Here is a 24,410-nt window from a genome sequence, read left to right on the forward strand (position 1 = left end):
AAGTGAAATAATCCAGGACAAATGCCCAACAACTTCTTAACCAGTCAAAACAACAAAAAAATGGATTATTGTGCTCAAACTGAGATGTTTATACTGATTTAATTACTTTTTGCAGTGGGGCTGTCATGATAATTACTATATCGACTTTTCAATGTAATAACAATGCGATTTCTGGGATCCATATTTATCGTCTGTGCATTTGTTAGTATTTGTTAGTATTTGTTAGTATTTGTTAGTATTTGTTAGTATTTGTTAGTATTTGTTAGTATTTGTTAGTTTTCCCCCTTATTTTTTCTTTGTAAAACTTTGATTTCTAAATGAAGCAAATTGATTCACATTATATTTCATGTTTATAGCAGCTTGTGTGGTATTTTAGGATGTGATTATGCACTTGTAGAACAAAACCATTTTTATATTTTAGAGTCGATAGTATCTAGTATCGTTAGAGTCGATAATATCGCGATACTTTCCTGCCTCAATATATCGAACTTCAGATTTGTTTTCGTGACAGGCCGACTCATGCGCACAAGTTACACAATTGAAGGGTCGCTTTTCTCAAAATTTGGTCTTTGCTCCACTCATGCAACAACCTCACCACTTTAGTCGCTCCTACAGACTTTCTTTCCTTCTTTCACAGGGATTTCTTAAATATTTAATTCCTAGCCTGATTCATTGACCTTTGAACCCATAATAACAAGGCGAAATTTGTCTTTGTTTTTTACAGATTTTTTCACTTATTTTATTCAAAAACTAAAGAAGATCCATCATCCCTCTGAAAAAGAAATCATAATAAGCAAACAAACAAATGAATACAATACATGTAAACCTGGGTCTATACATTATTTAGATTTTGCTGCTGAAAATATAGGCAATTTGGTCAATTTTTAGGCACAAAATGTCTTATTTTTTTATATGAAACCGTAAAATTGCAGAAAACGTGCTCACATGTCAGTAAGAAGTTATGTACAGCAGAAGTTTCAAATTGAGTCACTAGATATTTTTTTTTCCTTATTCACCTGCAGTGTCTCGCCTTAATGCTGTTGAATTGATATTACAATTTCACCGTCCAGACATTGTCGCCACTGTGAGTCATGTACAAAAGTATTTTCACTGTGCAGTTATATTTTTACGACGTCCAATCCTCTTCGAAACCAAAGCAAACTCAATGATTGCTCCAGAACGTTTATTTAATTCTTGCGATTAAGCATTTAGGTAATTCTCATTTGATTATATAAAGGCACATTGTTCTTTGTTTAGACCTTCGGTTCAGATTCTGGTTCCCTCTGTCCTTGGACGCTCGGGACTGCAGTCCAGCAGCTCGTTTGACTTTTAATCACATCTCTGCTCCAATAACACGATTCAGATTGATTTTGTTACTCGCACAAAAGCAGATGTTCGGATAGAAAAGGCCAGCGCGTCAGTGAAGTGGGACCAGCTGCTCGAGTGAGGGACCGGTGGAGGCATCACAATGTCAGATGTCACAGTAATGTGTTTTGTAGTTTCTGTCTTTTGACATGCATGGACTTTCTGAGAGAGTCTGAGATTAAACAGGACCATCATGTGAGTGGATATAATGAACGGAGCTTTTAACAAACTTTATGGAGCTTTTAACCAGAGGTGGGTGAGTTTTCGGGACTTGAGACTGACTTGACTAAAGCTGCAAAAAGACTTGACTTGACTTGGGACTTGCTGTTTGTGACTCAAGACTTAACTTGGACTTGAGGCCAGTGACTCTCAATGACTCGCTGTGACTTTATATTATTATTTATTTGAGTGAAACTGTCGAAAGATCAGGATTCATTTTGTAAAAGCGGCGCATCTTTGTTTACATTATGGTGATTATCCACATGCGAGTTCGGTTTCCCCACGAAGCGTCTGATCAATACAGCGGGAAAAGACAGGAGGAAATACGAGGTTGAAATACGTGCATTAAAAGTTTTCTAAAGACAGTGAAGAGGAGGAGATTTACGGACAGGAAAACGTTTGAAACAATGGGCTGGACCTACAGCGCAGACGGAGCCTCCAGAACCACCATGTCAGAGCTGATTCATCTACAGGAATCTTGGGGTTTTTCGATGTTTTAAGGCGTTCACACAAAGTTTACAGCATCTAGAGCTTATTTTCCACATCCGCCACAGCCCAGTGACAGCGGGACTGAAGGCTACGCAGAATCTACTCTGAGCAGGGGCGAATCCGAGTATACAGGGGCCGGGGCAGCACAGGGGAACCACTGACTCTGCCACAAACTAACAAAAATAAGAAATATTGTTTTATATTTATGCTTCAGACTGCAGGGAAAAGCAGCTCATATTTAAAATACTCGGGCCCCCTTGAGATTTTAAAAAGTTTGATTTTCAGCCTAAATGTTCAAAATCGCTGTATCTTGTGAAAACACTTGTTATTTTCAAGATTAAACACATTTTGAAAAGTCGACACGCTGAGGTTTGTGACTTGAGGTGACTTGCCGGCTAAAGCAAGACACGACTTGACTTGACTTGACTTGACTTGACTTGACTTGACTTGAGCCCATGACCGATTGACTTGAACTTACTTGAGACTTGGACCTTCACAACTTGGACTTGACTCGAGACTGGTTTCAGAACACGTTTGTGGAGCTCTAAACTACACCATTTCCAAGTTTTTGATAAAACCTCATGAAGACAAAATATCTCGTTATTTGCACTTTTCATCCAGGCCGTGTGATTGCGATCTGCTCCATCTCGCGGTCCTGAATCCTGACCCCCCCCAGGCCACCCATGCGCTGTGTTTCCCGTGCTCACTTTATTAGCTTACAGGTGCGGCGTGAAGTGTGTGCGCCTGCCCCGTAGACACACGGAGTCACTCGCACCGGGACAAACGCTGGCAGCTGCAGCTATTTCGGGGATAAGCGCTTTGTTGTTAGTCTCCTGTGGGGGCCTCAAGGTGTTCTCTCACTGCAGCAACAACAACAAAAAAAAGAAGTACCAACAACTCTTAGCGCCCCATCTGTGAAAACGCCAGTGCTAACAGTCTGTGTGTGTTTACATGCGGGTGGGAGAGTTTCAGCTGTTGGCGATTGATTGTGACTTAAAACTCTGCTTGGAGCGGGGCTGGGGGAGCAGGATGACTGAGGGGTGGGGTAGTGGGGAAGTGAGTTGAATGTGCACCCACTAATCAGAAGGCTAGAGGTTCAAATCTCACTCTGAACGTGCTCTGCCATTGCCTACTCCGATCAGTGCGTGTGGCAGGGCAAAAAAGATCATCAAATTTAAAGGGACCATCGGGAGTTTAAAAGTGTTAAAATGATGTATTTTCCTCCCCCTACATGTTCCAGCCATGTCCTAATGTGGAGAATGAGCCTTCAAAATCCTTCACCGTCACTCAAAAAGTTGTTACTTCGGGTCTGAATTGCCGTCATGCTCGAGCTTAATATAGAAGCTGCAGTTACACGTACGACCTGAGGTGGCAGTAGTGAGTATGAATGGCTAATTTGCATCTAGCCCAGGGGTGTCAAACATACGGCCCGGCCCGCAAGATGATTTAATCTGGCCCCTGCCCTGTACAGCATAAATTCCAGAGTATGTCAAAAAAAAGTAAGTCTCTCGCCCATTCCTGTGTAAAGAATAACCAGGATGCTCTTTCTCGCCACTAGGGGGCCTTAAATGTGTGTTGCTGGTGTGTGGTTGCGTTGTCGTCCTGCTGCAGCTGGGACTGGCTGGATCATTGCGCTGACTGTGGCCATCTGGTTGTTGTGCATTGCCCGGCCACCGGCTCCAACAACATTAATATGATATTAACGGGGTGGGAAATTATAAATTATACTTCCTCCCACTCCTTTTCGAGTTTATGTACAGCATTATGTATATATGTAAGTAAAGAGTTCCACACGTGTCCAGCAGAGGGCACTGACATAGTAAGAGCTCAGGATTTGAACACCACATTATATAGCCACGTGGTAAATGGACAGTCTGCCCCAGGACGGCTGTGGCTTCAATAAGAGCTCACCACCACCGAGTGTGGAGTGAATGAATAATGACGACTATGCAGTACTTTGAGGACACAGGCTTGTAAAGTGCAATACAAGTGTGAGTTTACTAGTGTAATGAAGCTACAGTTAAGTTTTTTTGCTTTTTGTTTGTTTGTTACTTTATTGTCCCCGTAGGGAAATTTGTCCGTGATGTGGAGCCAGGCTGATGGTCAGAATCACCTGGCTGGAGGATTCACCTATTGCACATGTTTTTAGTTTTAGTTTTTGACCAAATCACAGCTTATTATTATTCATTTATTGGGAAAATTATCTCTACTATAAGCGGCCCGCGACCCGCTGTGGGAGCTTAATTTTTGCCTGTGACCCAAAATGAGTTTGACACCCCTGATCTCGCCCCTTTAATGACAGCCCCTCAATATAAAGCGCTACCGAGCTTTTTTCCATGTTCCATTGGTGTTCTCTCATCAAACACTGGAGTTGTGTTTTGAGTCACTCGCTTCACCTTTGAGTAATCTTTGAATCTTCTCCATTGGCTCCTCTAAGCATCCCGACAGGAGCTCCTCGTTTTCCCTCAAAGCTCCTCCTGAGGTCATGCAAACACAGGAAACGCCTTCGTCACCTCTCGATCTCTTTTTTTTTTTTAGTGTAGTTTATTTCGAACAATTTAAAAACAATGATAATACAAGTAATGGACGCCAATACAGCAGTTGTTCAAAAAGGAGTGGGTTGAAGTGTGACCTTATTTAGTCCCGCCCCCTTTTTCTACTTTCTACTAGAAGCTCAAATCGTTCTTCTTTTACAACGACCTGCACAATATTTACAACAATTGTTTTACATGAACTATGAATGTCTTTCCACAATATCCACATCATAGAAATCCAGCGACAATAATGTTACTGTTTAAATTGTTGTTTAAATTATAATTAACATCCAGCTCTATAGTTCGTGAAGACCATGTTTTTCTACATAGATTTAAATTGGCAAAACGGTGGTACATTTCTTGAGTGACACATTCAAGCTCTTCCATAGTTTTACGCCGCAAACAGCAAGAAACTCCTCCTGGTGGATCAGACAACCGGAGTTTTGAAATTCATGTGACCCTTAATCTGTACCTTCCTCCTGTTGTCCAAAGAAATCCTGAATACTGGCTGGTAATAGATCATTTTTAGCTTTAAACATCATTATTGCGGTGAAATAATTGATTAGATCCTTCAGTTTAAGTAGATCTGACTTTAGGAAAAGAGGGTGAGTGTAGGGCTGTGCAATTAATCGAAATTCGATTACGATTTCGATTACAACAGTAAACGATTACAAAATTAGCATAATCGCAAAAAATCGATTATAATTTATTTATTTTTTTATTTTATTTTTTTTAAATTTTAAATTTTTTAATTTTTTAATTTTTGTCACTTTTTGCTGGATTTTTGTCACTTTTTTGCTGGATTTTTGTCACTTTTTTGCTGGATTTTTGTCACTTTTTTGCTGGATTTTTGTCACTTTTTTGATGGATTTTTGTAATTTTTTTGCTGAATTTTCGTCTTTTTTCTGCTGGATTTTTGTCTTTTTTTATGGATTTTTGTCACTTTTTTATGGATTTTTGTCACTTTTTTGCTGGATTTTTGTCATTTTTTTTGCTGGATTTTTGTCTTTTTTTTAACAGATTTTTGTCACTTTTTTGATGGATTTTTGTCACTTTTTTGATGGATTTTTGTCACTTTTTTGATGGATTTTTGTAATTTTTTTTGCTGGATTTTCGTCTTTTTTCTGCTGGATTTTTGTCTTTTTTTATGGATTTTTGTCACTTTTTTATGGATTTTTGTCACTTTTTTGCTGGATTTTTGTCATTTTTTTTGCTGGATTTTTGTCTTTTTTTATGGATTTTTGTCACTTTTTTATGGATTTTTGTCACTTTTTTGCTGGATTTTTGTCATTTTTTTTGCTGGATTTTTGTCTTTTTTTTAACAGATTTTTGTCACTTTTTTGATGGATTTTTGTCACTTTTTTGATGGATTTTTGTCACTTTTTTGATGGATTTTTGTAATTTTTTTGCTGGATTTTCGTCTTTTTTCTGCTGGATTTTTGTCTTTTTTTATGGATTTTTGTCACTTTTTTATGGATTTTTGTCACTTTTTTGCTGGATTTTTGTCATTTTTTTTGCTGGATTTTTGTCTTTTTTTTATGGATTTTTGTCACTTTTTTATGGATTTTTGTCACTTTTTTGCTGGATTTTTGTCTTTTTTTTAATGGATTTTTGTCACTTTTTTGATGGATTTTTTTAAAGGCAACAAATAATCGTTTGAATAATCGTGATTTCAATTATGACAAAAATAATCGTGATTATTATTTTTTCAATAATCGAGCAGCCCTAGGTGAGTGTGATCTCTATATCCTGCATTATGAATTACACAAATTGCTCTTTTCTGGAGAAGGACGAGTGAGTTTGTAGTTCTGCTGTAGCCACGCCCCCAGACCTCAATACAATATATTAGATGTGGTAGGACGAGCGTACAGTAAGTAGAGAGTACGAAGTGATTTATAATCCAGTATATGTCTGGCTTTATTTATTATTGATATGCTTTTAGAGATTTTATTTTCAATAAGTTTAATATGCAGCTTCCAGCTTCATTTGCACTCAATTAAAGTCCCAAGAAATGTAATTCTTTCTGTCTCTACCTCCTTGATTTGAACTTTTGCTTCAACAACATATATTTAGTTTTACTGAGGTTGAGTGAGAGTTTGTTCTGATCATATGCACATTTCTGCGCTTACTGTTTCACATGTCGTTAATATACAAGATGAACAACTCTTCATAAGCTCATTCTTTTCATCGCAGAGTAAAAACGCTCATTTGTGAAGCCCTCCCATGCCGTTCTGAGTGTCGTCACATTGTTCCGGATGCTCTCAGTCTCTGGCTCAGATGATGCTCGCTCTGTGTTGTAGGAATAACAGCTGTGTTGCCTGGGAGAACTGGCCGCTCCTCTTTAGGAAAGGACACGCTGTAGTTTAGGCCTCGGTTAAATGAGAGGGTGTTACTTTGTCTCCAAACCACGGCCCGAGCAGCTTCTAACAGAGACACCACACAGGCCGTCACTGCAAATAACCATTATAGTTTTCTCAGTGCTCAAAGTCACTGAACGTTGCCTTGTTCACTCTCTGCCCTGGGGCTTCCTGATGGAAATGTGGCTGCAGATCTGTGCTAATGGACTCCAGACCACCGCCGCTCTCCTCATTCACACTGACAGTTTTGCTCAGACTTGGAATCGATCGACCTTTCAGTGGTTCTTCCTCATAAAGCGAGTATGTGGTTAGATTTAGATGTGCAGTATTTACTTCTCATGCCATGTTTTTATGATGACACAGTATCGAACATTTTCTCCTCACTGCAAGACATGTCCAGGTTAGAGTTGCAGAGTAAAGGGATGTCAAATGCATAAATAATAATATGAAATGAAATGAAAAAATAAAAGGAGGCCTTTCTAGACACAGTTGGCTTCGTAGAGAAATGTAGAGAAATCTGTTGTGTAGTAGTTTACCTCCCACAGACGAAGAAAGTCCTCGATTCCTGGACCAGGTGTGGCCCATGTGGATGCAGGTTTTCTCCGGGTGCTGTGTTTCCCCTAAAACATGTACGAGAGGGCAACCTCGGGGGCCAGGACTTCCCTGTAAAAGGGACTCTGAATTCTCAGTGGGACTTGTTAAAAAAATGTATTTTAGTCGCAATACAATACATGTCACGATACAGAGGGTCAGATACAATATATATCACGATACAGAGGGTCTGATACAATATATATCACGACACAGAGGGTCTGATACAATATATATCACGATACAGAGGGTCTGATACAATATATATCACGATACAGAGGGTCTGATACAATATATATCACGACACAGAGGGTCTGATACAATATATATCACGATACAGAGGGTCTGATACAATATATATCACGACACAGAGGGTCTGATACAATATATATCACGATACAGAGGGTCTGATACAATATATATCACGATACAGAGGGTCTGATACAATATATATCACGACACAGAGGGTCTGATACAATATATATCACGATACAGAGGGTCTGATACAATATATATCACGATACAGAGGGTCTGATACAATATATATCACGACACAGAGGGTCTGATACAATATATATCACGATACAGAGGGTCTGATACAATATATATCACGACACAGAGGGTCTGATACAATATATATCACGATACAGAGGGTCTGATACAATATATATCACGATACAGAGGGTCTGATACAATATATATCACGACACAGAGGGTCTGATACAATATATATCACGATACAGAGGGTCTGATACAATATATATCACGACACAGAGGGTCTGATACAATATATATCACGACACAGAGGGTCAGATACAATATATATCACGATACAGAGGGTCTGATACAATACATATCACGACACAGAGGGTCTGATACAATACATATCACGATACAGAGGGTCCGATACAATACATGTCACGATACAGAGGGTCCGATACAATACATATCACGACACAGAGGGTCTGATACAATACATATCACGATACAGAGGGTCCGATACAATACATATCACGATACAGAGGGTTTGATACAATATATATCACGACACAGAGGGTCTGATACAATATATATCACGATACAGAGGGTCTGATACAATATATATCACGACACAGAGGGTCTGATACAATATATATCACGACACAGAGGGTCAGATACAATATATATCACGATACAGAGGGTCTGATACAATACATATCACGACACAGAGGGTCTGATACAATACATATCACGATACAGAGGGTCCGATACAATACATATCACGATACAGAGGGTCCGATACAATACATATCACGACACAGAGGGTCTGATACAATACATATCACGATACAGAGGGTCCGATACAATACATATCACGATACAGAGGGTTTGATACAACATACAGAGCCTCTCGAAAGTATTCATACACCTTGAACTTTTGCACATTTTGTCATGTTTACAGCCCTAAACATAAAGATTTTATTTTGAGTTTTTTTTACTGAACGTTCACACACAAGTAACAGACGACTGTGAAGTGAAAGCAAAATGATACATGATTCTGTTATTTTTTTTGAAATAGAAAAGTGAAAAGTGGGGCGTGCATAAGTATTCATACAGCATGAATGAATACTTTGTGGAACCTCCTTTTGCTCTAATAACAGCAGAAAGTCTTTTGGGGTTTGACTCTACAAGATTAGCACATGTAGAGACTGACTTTAGCCCATTCCTCTTTACAAAACAACCCAAGCTCTGTCACATTAGAAGGAGAGCGTTTGTGAACAGCAGTTTTCAGATCTTTCCACAGGTTTTCAATAGGATTTAGGTCAGGACTTTGACTGGGCCATTCTAACACATTAATATGTTTTTATTGAACCATTCCATTGTAGATTTATCTTTGTGTTTAGGGTCATTGTCCTGCTGAAGGTGAATCTCCGCCCCAGCCTCAGTTCTCTTGCTGACTCCAGCAGGTTTTCCTCCAAAATGTCTCTGTATTTGGCTCCATCCATGTTCCCAACTATTCTTACAGTCTCCCCAGTCCCCGCTGAGGAAAAGCAGCCCCACAGCATGATGCTCCCCCCCCGTATATCTGACACTGTATATCGCGATACAGAGGGTCTGATACAATACATATAGCGATACATTATATTCTAATGCACTAAACATTAGTATTTACATTAGTATTTCCATTATATTACCACACATGAATTTTATATGAAAGCGCAAGTTGAGTTTCCAAAATGTATAAACAAAACAGTCTGACATGGATGAAAACATTTAGAAAAGTGCAAGAGATTTAAAAGTCTGGCCCTTTGGTCTGAATCAGCATCAAATCTGGCAACAATACTATCTTTAAATCCAAAATATTTGTATATTTATTTATTTATAAAGCTGAGTTGAGTTTCAAAAGTATAGCGATACACGGTTTCCGATACAATACACACATCACAAGAAATACATTGCGATATATTTATAAAAACATTTTGTCCCAGCCCTTTATTTCAAGCTGTAAATGATCTGCTCGTGGAGTAAGAAAAAAGGGTTTTTTTGTCACATTTTCATCACTCTTTGTCACTTTCTTTTTCGTTTCTTTTTCGTCACAGTTGAAACAATTTTTGTCACATTTTTTTCACTTTTTCGTCACATTTTCTTCAAATTTTCTTCTATTTTACGTCACATTTTCTTCACATTTTTGTCACATTTTCTTCACATTTTCTTCACATTTTCTTCACATTTTCTTCACATTTTTGTCACATTTTTGTCACATTTTGTCACATTTTTGTCACATTTTCATCACATTTTGTCACTTTCTTTTTCGTTTCTTTTTCGTCACAGTTGAAACAATTTTTGTCACATTTTTTTCACCTTTTCTTCACTTTTTCTTCAAATTTTCTTCTATTTTTTGTCACATTTTCTTCACATTTTTGTCACATTTTTGTCACATTTTCTTTTTTCCCCCCACGTTTTTGTCACTTTTTTGACACTCTTCCATCACTTATGTGTCAGGTTTTTGTTGCTCTTTTGCCATTTTCAGCCTTGTGTGCATCTAATTTATGTTTCTATTAACCCTAACCCTACACGGTTTCCGATACGATACACACATCACAAGAAATACATTGCGATATATTTATAAAAAACATTTTGTCCCAGCCCTTTATTTCAAGCTGTAAATGATCTGCTCGTGGAGTAAGAAAAAAGAAAACAATAGCAGAACTTCCTTTTTCACCGCGCTTGTTTTCTTAGCTTGTGTAGTAATCTATAGCTCCAGGAGGAACACCCCAAACGGCCGACGGGTCAGTGGATTGTGTCGATACAAAACAAGCATCGGATTTGAAGTGTGTGATCATGAGATTGTCCTACCGCGATCTCCCCCGGCGCGATTATTTGGACAAGCCGCTGAGCTGAGCGCCGGTTTCCTTATTTCACCCAAGGGAGCGACCGCATCAAACGGACACGCCTGTGCCGCGGGATCCGGCCGGCGAGCTTTTTATTTCTACCAGATTATCTCCACGAAAGCGTTTCATCCCGGCTCTCGTCTCTGCCTCATACAGTCAGTGTTCTTATGAAGGATTAAAACAGCTCCCTTATGTTTTCAGTCGGGCTCTGTCAAGGATCACAACATGGCGGCGGTCTTTGAAGTGGCGGATGCTTCATTAGCTTTAATTAGTTTGGGTCAACAAAAACATGAGAAGAACACGGGAAAAAAAATACAAAAACGTGAGAAAAACACGGGAAAAAACTACAAAAAACGTGAGAAAAATGTGAGAAAAACACGGAAAAAAAACTACAAAAACGTGAGAAAAACATGGAAAAAAAACTACAAAAACATGAGAAAAATGTGAGAAAAACACGGAAAAAAAACTACAAAAACGTGAGAAAAACACAGACAAAAAAAAACTACAAAAACGTGAGAAAAACATGGAAAAAAAACTACAAAAACATGAGAAAAATGTGAGAAAAACACGGGAAAAAAAATACAAAAACGTGAGAAAAACACGGAAAAAAAAAATAAACGTGAGAAAAACACGGAAAAAAAACCTACAAAAACATGAGAAAAACACACAAAAAAAACTACAAAAACGTGAGAAAAACACAGACAAAAAAAACTACAAAAACGTGAGAAAAACACGGAAAAAAAACTACAAAAACATGGGAAAAACACAGAAAAAAACTAAAAAACATGAGAAAAACACGGAAAAAAACTACAAAAACGTGAGAAAAACACGGAAAAAAACTGCAAAAACGTGAGAAAAACACGGGAAAAAAACTACAAAAACATGGGAAAAACACAGAAAAAAACTAAAAAACATGAGAAAAACACGGAAAAAAACTACAAAAACATGAGAAAAACACGGAAAAAAACTAAAAAACATGAGAAAAACACGGAAAAAATCTACAAAAACGTGAGAAAAACACGGGAAAAAAACTACAAAAACATGGGAAAAACACAGAAAAAAAACTACAAAAACGTGAGAAAAACACGGAAAAAAACTGCAAAAACGTGAGAAAAACACGGAAAAAAACTACATTAAAACAGCTCCCTTATGTTTTGTCGCTCACTTCCAGTCGGGCTCTGACAAGGATCACAACATGGCGGCGGTCTTTGAAGTGGCGGATGCTTCATTAGCTTTAATTAGTTTGGGTCACTATTCTTAAAGCAGGGCCGTGATTGTTGTGGGCCTGGCGGGGGGAAGTTTTCTCTCAGCTGTTTCCTCGTCCTGATGTTTTTAGCTTTACCGGATCTGTGGACACTAGGGTTCAATGTTGAGATTCATTTTATTTCTTTGTGAGAGGAAGTTTAGGGTAAGTGTGGACAAGACCTGTGTGAACTGGGGTTGTCCCGACACCTGTACCAGAGCCGTGGGAAGATGTTTTAGTTAGGGGGCGCTGAGGGACAACATTTACCCCCAAAATACTTTTCCTGTGCTTTTGTCACATTCTCTTCTCTTTTTCATCACATTTTCATCACATTTTCTTCAAATTTTCTTCTATTTTACGTCACATTTTCTTCACATTTTTTTTCCCACTTTTTCTACACATTTTCTTCACATTTTTCTTTTTCCCCCCATGTTTTTGTCACTTTTTTCCACTCTTCCATCACTTATTTGTCAGGTTTTTGTCGCTCTTTTGTTGCATTTTCATCCTCATTTGCGTCTCATTTTTGTGACACTTTTTTTCAATAAACCTTTAGATTTGGATAAAGCCAAACTGGAGAAAATATGCCAGGTTAAGGTTGAAGTTAAGAGGTTAAAGACACTAGATACAGCAGCCTGGCCAGCAAGACTTCCTGATGGGCATAACTGACCAGCTCATCAACAATCAGAGAAAAGATGAATGTTTTTCTTTCTAAACGAGTTCCAAATGTTCCTGCTTTTGACATGAACACATCACCTGACAGTTCTGCCCCGTCACGTTCTGCGACTCCTACTTGAAGTGATTTATTTGCGATATTCCACCTGTCTCCGGCAGACGTTTAACTCGTCACATAAACTTCTTCCTGCACGTTCTCACAGATTTCCGACACGCATCACTATAGAAGCCATATGTTCTGCAGCGCGGCCATGAAACAGCTGGACTCTGCACACTCGCGTGATTACCGAGGAGCTGCTGCTTTTCTTCTGTCTGGGGAGTTTTACAGGGCGGACTCTCCAAATATCTGGATTAGAACACGGAGTCGTCTGGCTGTGGTGGGAAGCGATTAGCAATTATGTATTTTTGAGATCTTTGCTACTCTATAAAACTTTGAAGGAACTCTTAAACTTTTAACCAACGTTTCCCTCGTCAGAAACATGCCTGGAGCGGTGTTTTCCTTCATTCACGCAGTTCGGAGTAATGGCTGTTTCTTCTTCTACTGTTGAAACGCTCTGATGTGTCAGAAGGGCCACCAGTCCCGCCTCAACCGAGCTTTACCCAAATCTAAAAGCTAAAAAGAAAAGCATCAAAATAGCGAGAAAAAGAGGATGAAAAGTCAACAAAAACGTGAGAAAAACACGGAAAAAAAAATACAAAAACGTGAGAAAAACACGGAGAAAAAAACTACAAAAACGTGAGAAAAACACGGAAAAAAACTACAAAAATGTGAGAAAAACGTGAGAAAAACACGAAAAAACAACAACTACAAAAACGTGAGAAAAACACGGAAAAAAAACTACAAAAATGTGAGAAAAACGTGAGAAAAACACGGAAAAAAAAAAACTACAAAAACGTGAGAAAAACACGGAAAAAAAACTACAAAAACATGAGAAAAACACGGAGAAAAAACTACAAAAACGTGAGAAAAACACGGAGAAAAAACTACAAAAACGGGAGAAAAACACGGAGAAAAAACTACAAAAACGTGAGAAAAACACGGGAAAAAAACTACAAAAACGTGAGAAAAACACGGAGAAAAAACTACAAAAACGGGAGAAAAACACGAAAAAAAACCCTACAAAAAACGTGAGAAAAACGTGAGAAAAACGTGAGAAAAACGTGAGAAAAACACGGAAAAAAACTAAAAAAACGTGAGAAAAACACGAGACGTGACGAAAAGTTTCCGTCACTTTTGTAGGTCTTAGCTTTCCTTTGCTCTCCAGTCGAGAAGCTTTTAGATTTGGGTAAAGCCCAGTATAAGAAAACATGAATCTAAAAGGAATTCCGTGGAGTATGGTGCACCACAAGGTTCAGTTTTGGGACCATTATTATTTATTATTTATATTCATGATTTTGCTTCTGTTTCTACGACCGCCTTTCCCGCTCTTTTTGCTGATGATGCCGATCAAAAAAATAATAATAAAAAGCCGAACTGGGGAAAATGCACTCGTTAGTGTTAAGGCGGGGGGTCAGAGGTTAAAATATGTATTTGTGGAAGTGCCTAATTACGCTGATTTGGGCCCGGCTGGTCAGAGTCCAGGGCTGTTGTTCAGTCCCAGTCCGGCCCTGCCAATAATCCATCACCAAACCTGTTCTGAGTTTGAGTTTTGTTCTCACACAGCCGTGGATTTGCCGGCGTGCCGTTAGCTGTAAGTTAAAGCATATTTACATGTCATTCCCCCTCATGCCTGCAGAGGGTGCTCCAGGCCACTTGATTTTTTGAGGATGACAGCAGTTATATCAATGGAAACAAACATTTTTATCTTTTCTATATTTATTTAACCTCTTCACTCCCGCTTAACCGAAGATCACCAAAAGATTTTCTCCAGTTCGCCCTTTACCCAAATCTAAAAGCTTCTCGACTGGAGCTTACAGCCTATAGGTAATACACCATTTGAAAGCTAAGACCTACAAAACTGAATGTAATTTCTTTGTCGTGTTGTGACCGTGTTTTGTTTTCCACATTTTTGGAGCATTTTCATATTTATTTATTTTTTTGTCGTGTCTGTTGTGTCAGCGCTTTTTTATGCTTTTTTTGTCGTATTTCTAGGGCTGAATGATGTGGACAAAATGTCATATCTCGATATCGATACGATATAACTATGGGTTAGGTGAAAATCAAGCATTTTTCAGAAAAATAAATTCATAATAGAAAATAGTGCGGTTTTATTGATGAAAATAATACTGGCCTGTATTCCATTAGAGGCCGGGTCTCCAACAGAGGTCTCTAAAACAGGCCGGGGCTTTTATTAGAAACTATAGCAGTAGAAATATTCCCCATGTTAGGAGTTTGTCTCATACTGGTGTAAATGAAAACTCACGTGCAGGAAGTAACAAACTGAACCCGGGCCGAGGGGGACGCTGCGGAGGAGCTGATCCCAGCGTAACTTTGACACAGATTTAGCCACTTTTCAAACCTCCTGTGACCATATTTGGAAACAGGGCAAATGTCATGTGACCCTCCAGGGTTTTAATAAAGTCTCCATCGCGTCTTCAAAGCACGTCCAGCTGCTCCGTGTGCAGGTCAGTCCCACGCCTCAAAATAACTCCTCCCATCAGCGCGAGCGTCTCGTCTTCTCTCGGGTCAGTCTCATGATCGATCACAAACACAAACGCTCCGTCTAAACTCGCCTTTTACACGAGATAACAACAAATAATCCGGTCCGGTAAAAACGAAACAGAAACCTGCAGTGACACTGATGTCAAAGCTCCGCTAACAGCAACGAAACACTTCCTGTTGTCCCGACAAAATAAAAGGCGTCAATGTTCCAGCCGCTGGGAGAGGGTTTGAAATGTTCATTAATAAATGAACCTAATATTTTAGGTGCAAATGGACACGAATCTCCTTTTTCTTCGTTTTCCTGGTCGTCCGTTTTGCTCAAATAGAAATAAAGGCCTGTCTCTAAATGTGGCCTGGTTCCAATAAAGGCCTGGTCCTGGTCGTTTATTTCTTGCTTTTTCGATTAATATTTTTGAATGTCATATCTCGATATATCTTTCAGCCCTACGTATTTCCGTCAATTTTTTGTTACTTTTTTGTTGCTTTTCTGGCACAATTTTGTCGCTCTTTTGTTGAGTTTTTTGTCACTTTTTTGACAATCTTTTGTTGCTTGTTTCTTGTGTTATCGCTGATTTTCCGGCACATTTTTGTTGCGCTTTTGTCATTTTTCTTTTGTTCAAGAAGCCTTTAGATTTGGGTGAAGCTGAACTGTAGAAAATGCTCTCGATTAAGGCAGGGGGTAAGAGGATAAGTCTATATTGTATATTTCAGGATGCTGTTTTGTATTTGTTGTATTTTTGTGGTAGGATTTCTCTCCCTCAGTGGCCACAGCTTGTGTCATGTTGCCTATAATAAAATGCAGTTTGCCATTTTTCACGGGGAGAGAAAGGTTAAACGTGAGAACAAAAGTGATCTTTGTCAACTTTTGGCATTTCGTGGCCTGCCCTCCGTCCACATCCCGCCGCTGTGGAAGAACGACTGAGTCACCAAAACAGGACAAGGTCAGCGCCGCCTCTGCCAACATCTGACAGCCAGTTTTTAGCATGAAATGTGCCTTTATGGAAGTTCTTTTTCCCCCATTGACGAGAGCAAACAGGAAGCAGCTCCTCCCGGCGCAGCAGGGTGGATGTTTGTGGAGCAGGAGAGATGAGCGTGTTTTAGGATATCCTCTGTCGGACTGAAGAGGAGACGGGACTTTAATGAACTCTGGCCTTTTCTCCTCGACGCTGTCATGAAGGCAGACATGTTTGCAGACAGACTAATGAGTCGCCACAGAGTTCAAGTACTCAGTGGCCCTAGTAACGAGTGGTGACATTTAACCTCAAATATGTGAAGCGATCATCCATATCACTAAACACAGCCTTTTTACAGGCTTATGGTGGGGTGTTTGAGGTTAAAGAGGAGGTATTCTGCTTTTGTCAGTCCCATAGCACCAGTCTATATCACACTACAATGATGACAAACCTTCTGTTGGTCTGTAAATGCAGTAAATTAGAATAACTGCCTTGTATAAAATGAGACGAAAACAATGATGGAAATGTGACAAAAAAGTGACGAAAAATTGAGGAAAAATTGAGGAAAAAATGACGAAATGTGACAAAAAAATGGCAAAACTGTGACAAAAATGGGACAAAATGGGATAAAAATGTAACAAAAATAAAATAAAAAATTGACCAAAAAATGACCAAAAAAATGGCAAAAATGTAACAAAAATTTGACAAAAAATGACAAAAAAATTGATAAAAATTTGACAAAAAAATGACAAAACTGTGACAAAATGGGATAAAAATGTTACAAAAATAAAATAAAAAATTGACCAAAAAATGACAAAAAAATGACAAAACTGTGACAAAAATGGGACAAAATGGGATAAAAATGTAACACAAAATATATAAAAAATGAGACAAAAAATGACAAAAAATGACAAAAAAATGACAAAAAAATAACAAAAAAATGACCAAAAAAATGGCAAAAATATGACAAAAATGACAAAAAATTGATAAAAATTTGACGAAATTTTGACAAAAAAATGACAAAAATTTGATAAAAAATGACAAAAATGTGACAAGAAAGTTACAAAAATGAGTTGAATACCCAACAAAAAAATGATGGAAAAAAAATCTGATGACGTGAGGAAAAAGATCCTCTCGGTTCAGGCGGGAGTTAAGAGGTTAAAGAGGGGGTGTTCTGTTTTTTTCAGTCCCATAGCACCAGTCTATATCTCACTACAATGATGACAAACCTTCTGTTGGTCTGTAAATGCAGTAAATTAGAATAACTGCCTTGTATAAAATGTCTCTCTCAAAATGGCTGTACTGAATGTCTTGAAATAGGCCTCTGTCTCTTTAAGAACCTCTGAGCCTTTAGACACGCCCCCTCCACACGCTGTCTGTGGCATCAGTGGGGAGGGGGTTCTGCTGAGGAGCAGTGGTTGGTTACTCGGCTGGTGACCAAAGCTCGGAGGCGTCTCCAGGAGGTGGGGGCGTTCCTAGGAGGACTCAGGCAAACCTATCCCTAAAATGGCCGCCATCAGAGTTTTTACAGATTACTCAGAAATACGTGAATGTGCCAAGGCAACACTTCAGCCATGTTTTTAATGAGGGAGTGACAGAATACCCCCCCTTTAAGTCCTTTTCGTACAAAGCTTTACTGTCATTTTTAAGCTTTAGAGTTACAGTAGTTTCTATATGGCATTTAAAAGTCTTCAATAATATCGTTTATCACAATATTGTATCAAACTTCACATTCTGTTATCAGGCCTTTGTGTACATATACATATACATACACATTTACATTGTTTTCCACAGATATCTGCTTAAGGCGAGACACTTTAGGTGAAAGTATTGATGTTTCTCGCAGTGGTGGAAGTGGAGATTTGTATCTGTTTTCCTCCCTTTACATCTTAGTTTTCATGTCAGATATAAAAATGATGATGTTTATTTGATGATGTTTTGTCTGCGAGGTGGGGGCGACCCGGAAGTAGAAAGGCCGTCTTTCCCGCGGGTTTTCATTCATAAATATTGACAGATTTGACATCCACGTGTCCTGCTAAGGGGCCCCGTGATGACGCTTTCACCCAAATATGGTGTTTTTCCTCCTACGAGACGCTGGAGCGGAAAAGTGGAAGAACGGGCCGAGCATGAGCACTCGCTACAAAACTTCAGGGCTGGTTTTCTCTGAATGAGAGAAGCCGCACTCGGGCAGAGCCTGAGCCCTTATAGAAGCTCCCACAGACTCCACACTTTACAGGCTGAGACACAACAACATTCTGAAGGTTTTTTCAGAGGGATTTTTTAATATCTAATTCCTAGCCTGATTTATTCAGCTTTGAAACCAAAAAAACAGGCGGGATTTGAGTTTTTACGGATTTTTTCACTGATGATTAGTTTATTGAAAAACTAAACAAAATATCCAAAATCCCTCTGAAAAAATCTTAGTCACTAATATGTCAATAAAATAAAACTATAACATTTAATCTCAATTCATTATTTTGATTTCCCAAAATATAGGCAATTTTGGCCATTTTAATGCTCAAAATGCCTTATTTTTATGTGAAAACATAAAATGACAGAAAAAATGCAATACATTTTTTTCTCATATTTATATCTGTGATGTTCAGCAAAAGTTTCACATTATATCTCTACATTTTTTTTTCCCCCTATTCACCTGCAGTGTCTCGCCTTAAACTATAGCGACACAGGCAGTCCGATATGAACACTGTCACTTATTGCCTCTTTTTATTCCTTAAAGGGACTATACGGAGTTTAATAATGTTAAAATTTAGTATTTTCCTCCCCCTACATGTTCCTCCATGTCCTAATGTGTAGAATGAGCTCAGACCTGTTCACCACAACTGCCTCTAAAATCCTGCGCTGTCAAAAAGTTGTTACTTCGGGTCTGAAGCTCCGTCATGCACGAGCTTAATATAGAAGCTGCAGTTACACGTAAGACCTGAGGTGGCAGTAGTGAGTATAAGATGGCCAACTTGCATCTAGCCCCTTTAACCAGCTTCTGCAGTCCACCACCTGTAAGTTATGTTTTACTCACACAGAAGATTTCAAAAACTGCAAGGTCTTAGTTTTTAAATGAGGTGTTGCACCGGCCTGTAGACAAAAACGCAACAAAAATATGATGAAAAACAACAACAAAAATGGGACAAAAAAGGGTCCGAAACGTGACATATTTAAGCGACGAAAGTGTGAAAAAAAAACAGCGAATATTCTACAAAATTGGGACAAAAACACGCCGGAAAAGTGACAATGACGTAATGAAAGAAGGAACAAGAACACGACAAAAAAGTGTGACGTATAAGCGGCCAGAGTGTGTCAAAAATGCAACATAAATGTAGGTCTTAGCTTTCAAATGAGGCATTACCCTGACAGGTTCAACACTTCTTTGTCACATTCTTGTCACTTTTTCGTCACATTTTCATCCAATTTTCTTCACTTTTTGTCATGTTTTCGTCACACATCTTTGTCACTTTTTTGACACTCTTCCATCTCTTATTTGTCAGGTTTTTGTCGCTCTTTTGTTGCATTTTCGTCCTCGTTTGCGTCTCATGTTTGTCGCTATCTTGGAGCTTTTAGATTTGGGTAACGCCAAATCTTACGGTTTCTAAAATGGGCAAAATAGTGACGTTTTTGCGAAATATGCACAATGGCGTAGTTGGATATGTGACGGTTCACAAGAGAAATGTCGCAACAACGATATATTTGCCAAAAGAAATGACACTTTGAAACCACAGCCTGTTTCAGACTCTTCCTCCATATCCGTTTACTCTGAATGAATCTGAATGTCCTGCTGAGCCTCCAGGCAGTGTTTCGTGACAGCGCCATGGTCCCTCCAGCTTCCTTCTGTCACCCTTTTGCAAGGAATCTCGGTGTGTTTGTATTTAAATTTGAGAAACATATAATTCATGTTGTCAAATCAAGCTTTCTCCACCTTAAAACCCTAAGCAAGGTAAAAAACTATCCACCTGCCTGTGACTTTGAGAAAGCCATTCATGCTTTCATCACTTCGCGACTTGATTATTGTAATTCTGTGTACACTGGGCTCGGTCAGCGTTCAATCCGTCGCCTCCAGGGGGCGCTAAACGCAGCCGCTCGTCTCCTTACAGGGACCAGAAAGAGACAGCACATCACCCCTGTGTTAGCGGCTCTACATGTGTGTTATAGGATGAGGTTGTTGTCTTTAAATGTCTCCACGGCGCTGCTCCTCTGGATCTGTCTGAGCTTCTGGTGCTCGGGCTCTGAGATCTGCTGATCTGCTGCTTTTAGAGGTTCCTCGCTCCAAATATGTGACTAAAGGGGACGGGGCTTTCTCTGTGGAACGACCTGCCTCTCCACATCAGAGCTGCTCAGACACTGGACCAGTTTAAATCGTTGCTTAAGACACATTTTTATGCAAAAGCTTTTAACACTGTCCAGCACAGACCTGGCCAAATCTGAGCTGTTAGTGCTTTGCTGTTTTGTATGTTGTGTTTTATTATATTTAGATTATTTTTTCTGTACTGTAGACCTTTTGTGAAGCACTTTGGTCAACAGCAGTCGTTTTAAAATGTGCTATATAAATAAATTTGATTTGATTTGATTTGATTTATGCTGCTGTGTCGCTCACGTACCAGTTCTCTTCAACTTTTTTGTATTTGTTTAAGTGTGACCAGTTTGAAAATGTGTAAAAGTTCCTGCTTTGGTTTGGCTGTTTCACTGACACTTCATGATTTTCTTCCTGGTAAGACACTAGGGCTGAAACAACTAATCGATTACTAAAATAGTTGTCAACTATTTTAGTAATCGATTGATCGTTTTCTAGTAAACACAGACTTAAATCAGTACTAAGTAACTCTTCCCCCTAAAGGCCATAAGCGCAACTGCAGGTGTCGTAGCAAGTTACGATTTATTTATTTATGAATTGTCTTGGAGAGTAAATCCTACGCTGACAGGAAAGGCGAAGGGACAGAGGGTTACTGTGCATCCAATTACACAATGGAAATATTTTTTTTCACTCAAACTTGGCTGTAAATACTGTTTAAAGTGACGTTAGCCGCAGTTAGCTTTGCCCGTTAGCATGTTAGCTTCTTCTTCGTGATTCCATTAGTGTGTATTGCTTTCTCCGGACCGGTGGCAGCCAAGTTGCAAACATGGTTTTCTGGTCAGAGACACCAGGGGGCGATGAAAGACCCTCCAATCATCCCATAAACACTTGTATTACCCCCACAGGGACTACGGGGAGGGTTTATTAAGGTAAATAAGTTACTTAGTACTGCTTTAAAAAGAGCAAAAATTACATGAACATTTATTTATTTTTGATGGAAACCTACTTTGTTTTTCAAGTTTGGGTCTGTAGAGTTTTGTACATTGAACATTTTATAGATATGTCTGTGTCTCATCCGATTAATAAAGCAGAACTGGCACTACAGAAAACACTTTACAACAGTTTAAGTTTACTCCATCAACATGCTAGCTTTATGTGATTAAAAATAAATGAAAAAATACAATTTTCATACACCACTCACAGCCAAGCGATCGGCTTGTTGCACGATGCGGCTACGCTAGTTCCTCTGAGCTGAAGCTGTGGGCGCTAGTACTTCCTGTTCGTGTTCATTTCCATTAAGATTAGCTCAGACCGGTGAGTTCCTGGTAGAAATATTTCCATAGAGACGTTTATGTTTGTGAGGATCAGGGAGTTTGTCTTGAAGCTAAAGGCTAATTTAACCTCTTAACTCCCGCCTGAACCGAGAGGATCTTTTTCCTCACGTCATCACATTTATTTATTTTTTTTCACTTTTTTGGTCAATTTTTTATCACATTTTTGTAATTTTTTTGTCAATTTTTTATCGCATTTTTGTCACATTTTGTTACATTTTTGTCATATTTTTGTAATTTTTTGGTCAATTTTTTGTCACTTTCTTGTGACATTTTTGCCACTTTTCCATCATTGTTTTCGTCGAGAAAATGTGCTCGGCTCAGGTGGGAGTTAAGGGGTTAATGCTTTACACAACTTGAAATAGTGCCTTTTATATATATTTTTTTAATAGCATGTTAGCCTTTAGCTTCAAGACAAACTATCGATCCTTCATGATCTCAGGCGTCTCTGATCTGAACTCGTTACATCATGATTTGAACACACAGTAAATGATCATCTACCGGGAACTCACCGCCCACAACATAATCTTTAGAAAATATGATTATTATTCCATGAAAAGAAAACAGACAGGAAGTCCAGGCGCTCACACCTTCAGGTCAGAGGAACTAGCATAGCCGCACCGTGCAACAAGCCAATTAATCGATTAATCATAAAAATAATCGGTAGATGAATCGATTACCAAAATAATCGTTAGTTGCAGCCCTATAGGACACATACAGTATAAGCAATGGCCAAACTATTTCTCTTTAGTACTTTCGACTTATAGCTACTGTTTCTGAAGTCTGGTTCTCTTGACTGACTTTGACTTTGTCTTCTCTCTCCACGCTCTCCCCATCGCTCTCCTCTCTAACTCCCCTGAAACCTGCCCGGCCTAACACCCCCCGCCTCCCAACGGTCCACATGCCTCTTTTTGGTCCTTTTTGACCTTTTCCCTGTACTTTTTTCTTTCTTTTTGTGCCCCCTCCTACCTGTGCCCCCCCCCACCTCCGCTTCCTCCTTGTCGCTTCTCCTGCCTCCCATTGCTTCGCCTTAGCGCCCTGGCTGGAGTCTTCGCACATGGGGAGCATACAGAACCCATTTGAGGAAAACTACAGTAAGTCGTCCGGCACTTTATTCCTACTTTCTTTGGTGCTTAAATCTTCGAAATAATTGCTTTTGGTGATGTTTGCTTTGGTGTTTTCTCTTTTGGATTTCTGATTGTAGTCCATTGTTTTTGTTTGGGTGAGGAAGATATTTGGGTTTTCATGTGGCTACAGTGGACTGAGTTTGCACCTTCACTGTGAGCACATCCATAACAATTATATATATATTACCGTAAATGCTCTAATATAGGCCGGGGCCTTTATTTACTCAAGGGCATCCAGGACCAGGCCTTTATTGGAACCAGGCCACAATTAGAGACAGGCCTTTATTTCTATTTGAGCAAAACGGACGACCAGGAAAACGAAGAAAAACGAGACTTGTGTCCATTTGCACCTAAAATATTAGGTTCATTTATTAACTAACATTTCAAACCCTCTCCCAGCGGCTGGAACATTGACGCCTTTTATTTTGTCGGGACAACAGGAAGTGTTTCGTTGCTGTTAGCGGAGCTTTGACATCAGTGTCACTGCAGGTTTCTGTTTCGTTTTTACCACAGACCGGATTATTTGTTGTTATCTGGTGTAAAAGGCGAGTTTAGACGGAGCGTTTGTGTTTGTGATCGATCATGAGACTGACCCGAGAGAAGACGAGACGCTCGCGCTGATGGGAGGAGTTATTTTGAGGCGTGGGACTGACCTGCACACGGAGCAGCTGGACGTGCTAGAAACCTTTGCACTTTATACACGTTCTAAACAACTGTATAGCCTGGTGTCTAATTTTTAAAACTTTCTACAGCTGGATGTTCCTCCTGTGATAACGCTGGGCTAGTATCGAAACCAGGCTGTTTTTAGAATCTCTTTCACTAATGAGGGCTGGACTTTGATTGACATTAGCATTTTAGAGCTAATGGCGCGGCTACGACCCAACTATGCACCCGCGAGGGCCGGGTCTACAGTGAAGATCCCGCCCTTTTGCCCTTTTTAGGACCATGTTCCGTCACAGCAGGGTGGGAGGAGTCTGTAAATGGTCAAGGGGGCGGAGTGAGGAGAAGCTGTGTCTTAATCCTACAGTCTATGCTCTCGCTGCATGATTTTCCGCATATCGATTCCCTGAAATGAAAGCAGTTTCAGCACCGATATTGTCTGTAATCTGTAAAGTCATGTTGTTAACCAGAGCATTTTCCTCCCTAATTGCTCACAACATTATCCCCAGGGTTGAAACGTAGAAGCTCGAACTTCAGTTTTGAACTTTCCTTCTCTGCCACATCGTCCCTCACCTGCCTCTCTCAGCTACTCTTGT

The 24,410-nt window shown here is 39.3% G+C and overlaps 1 protein-coding gene across 1 annotated transcript in view; it reads left to right on the plus strand.

Moving 5' to 3' along the window:
* hspg2 (heparan sulfate proteoglycan 2) overlaps positions 1-24,410 on the plus strand; it is a 418,468-nt gene that overhangs the window by 136,740 nt on the left and 257,318 nt on the right. Inside the window, exon 4 of the mRNA XM_079558863.1 lies at positions 23,062-23,121. Coding sequence (XP_079414989.1) covers positions 23,062-23,121 — 60 coding nt within the window. The remainder of the gene's footprint in view (positions 1-23,061; positions 23,122-24,410) is intronic.

The sequence above is a fragment of the Gobius niger genome, assembly GCF_951799975.1.
Source record: "Gobius niger genome assembly, chromosome: 6".
NCBI classification, from domain to species: Eukaryota; Metazoa; Chordata; class Actinopteri; order Gobiiformes; family Gobiidae; genus Gobius; species Gobius niger.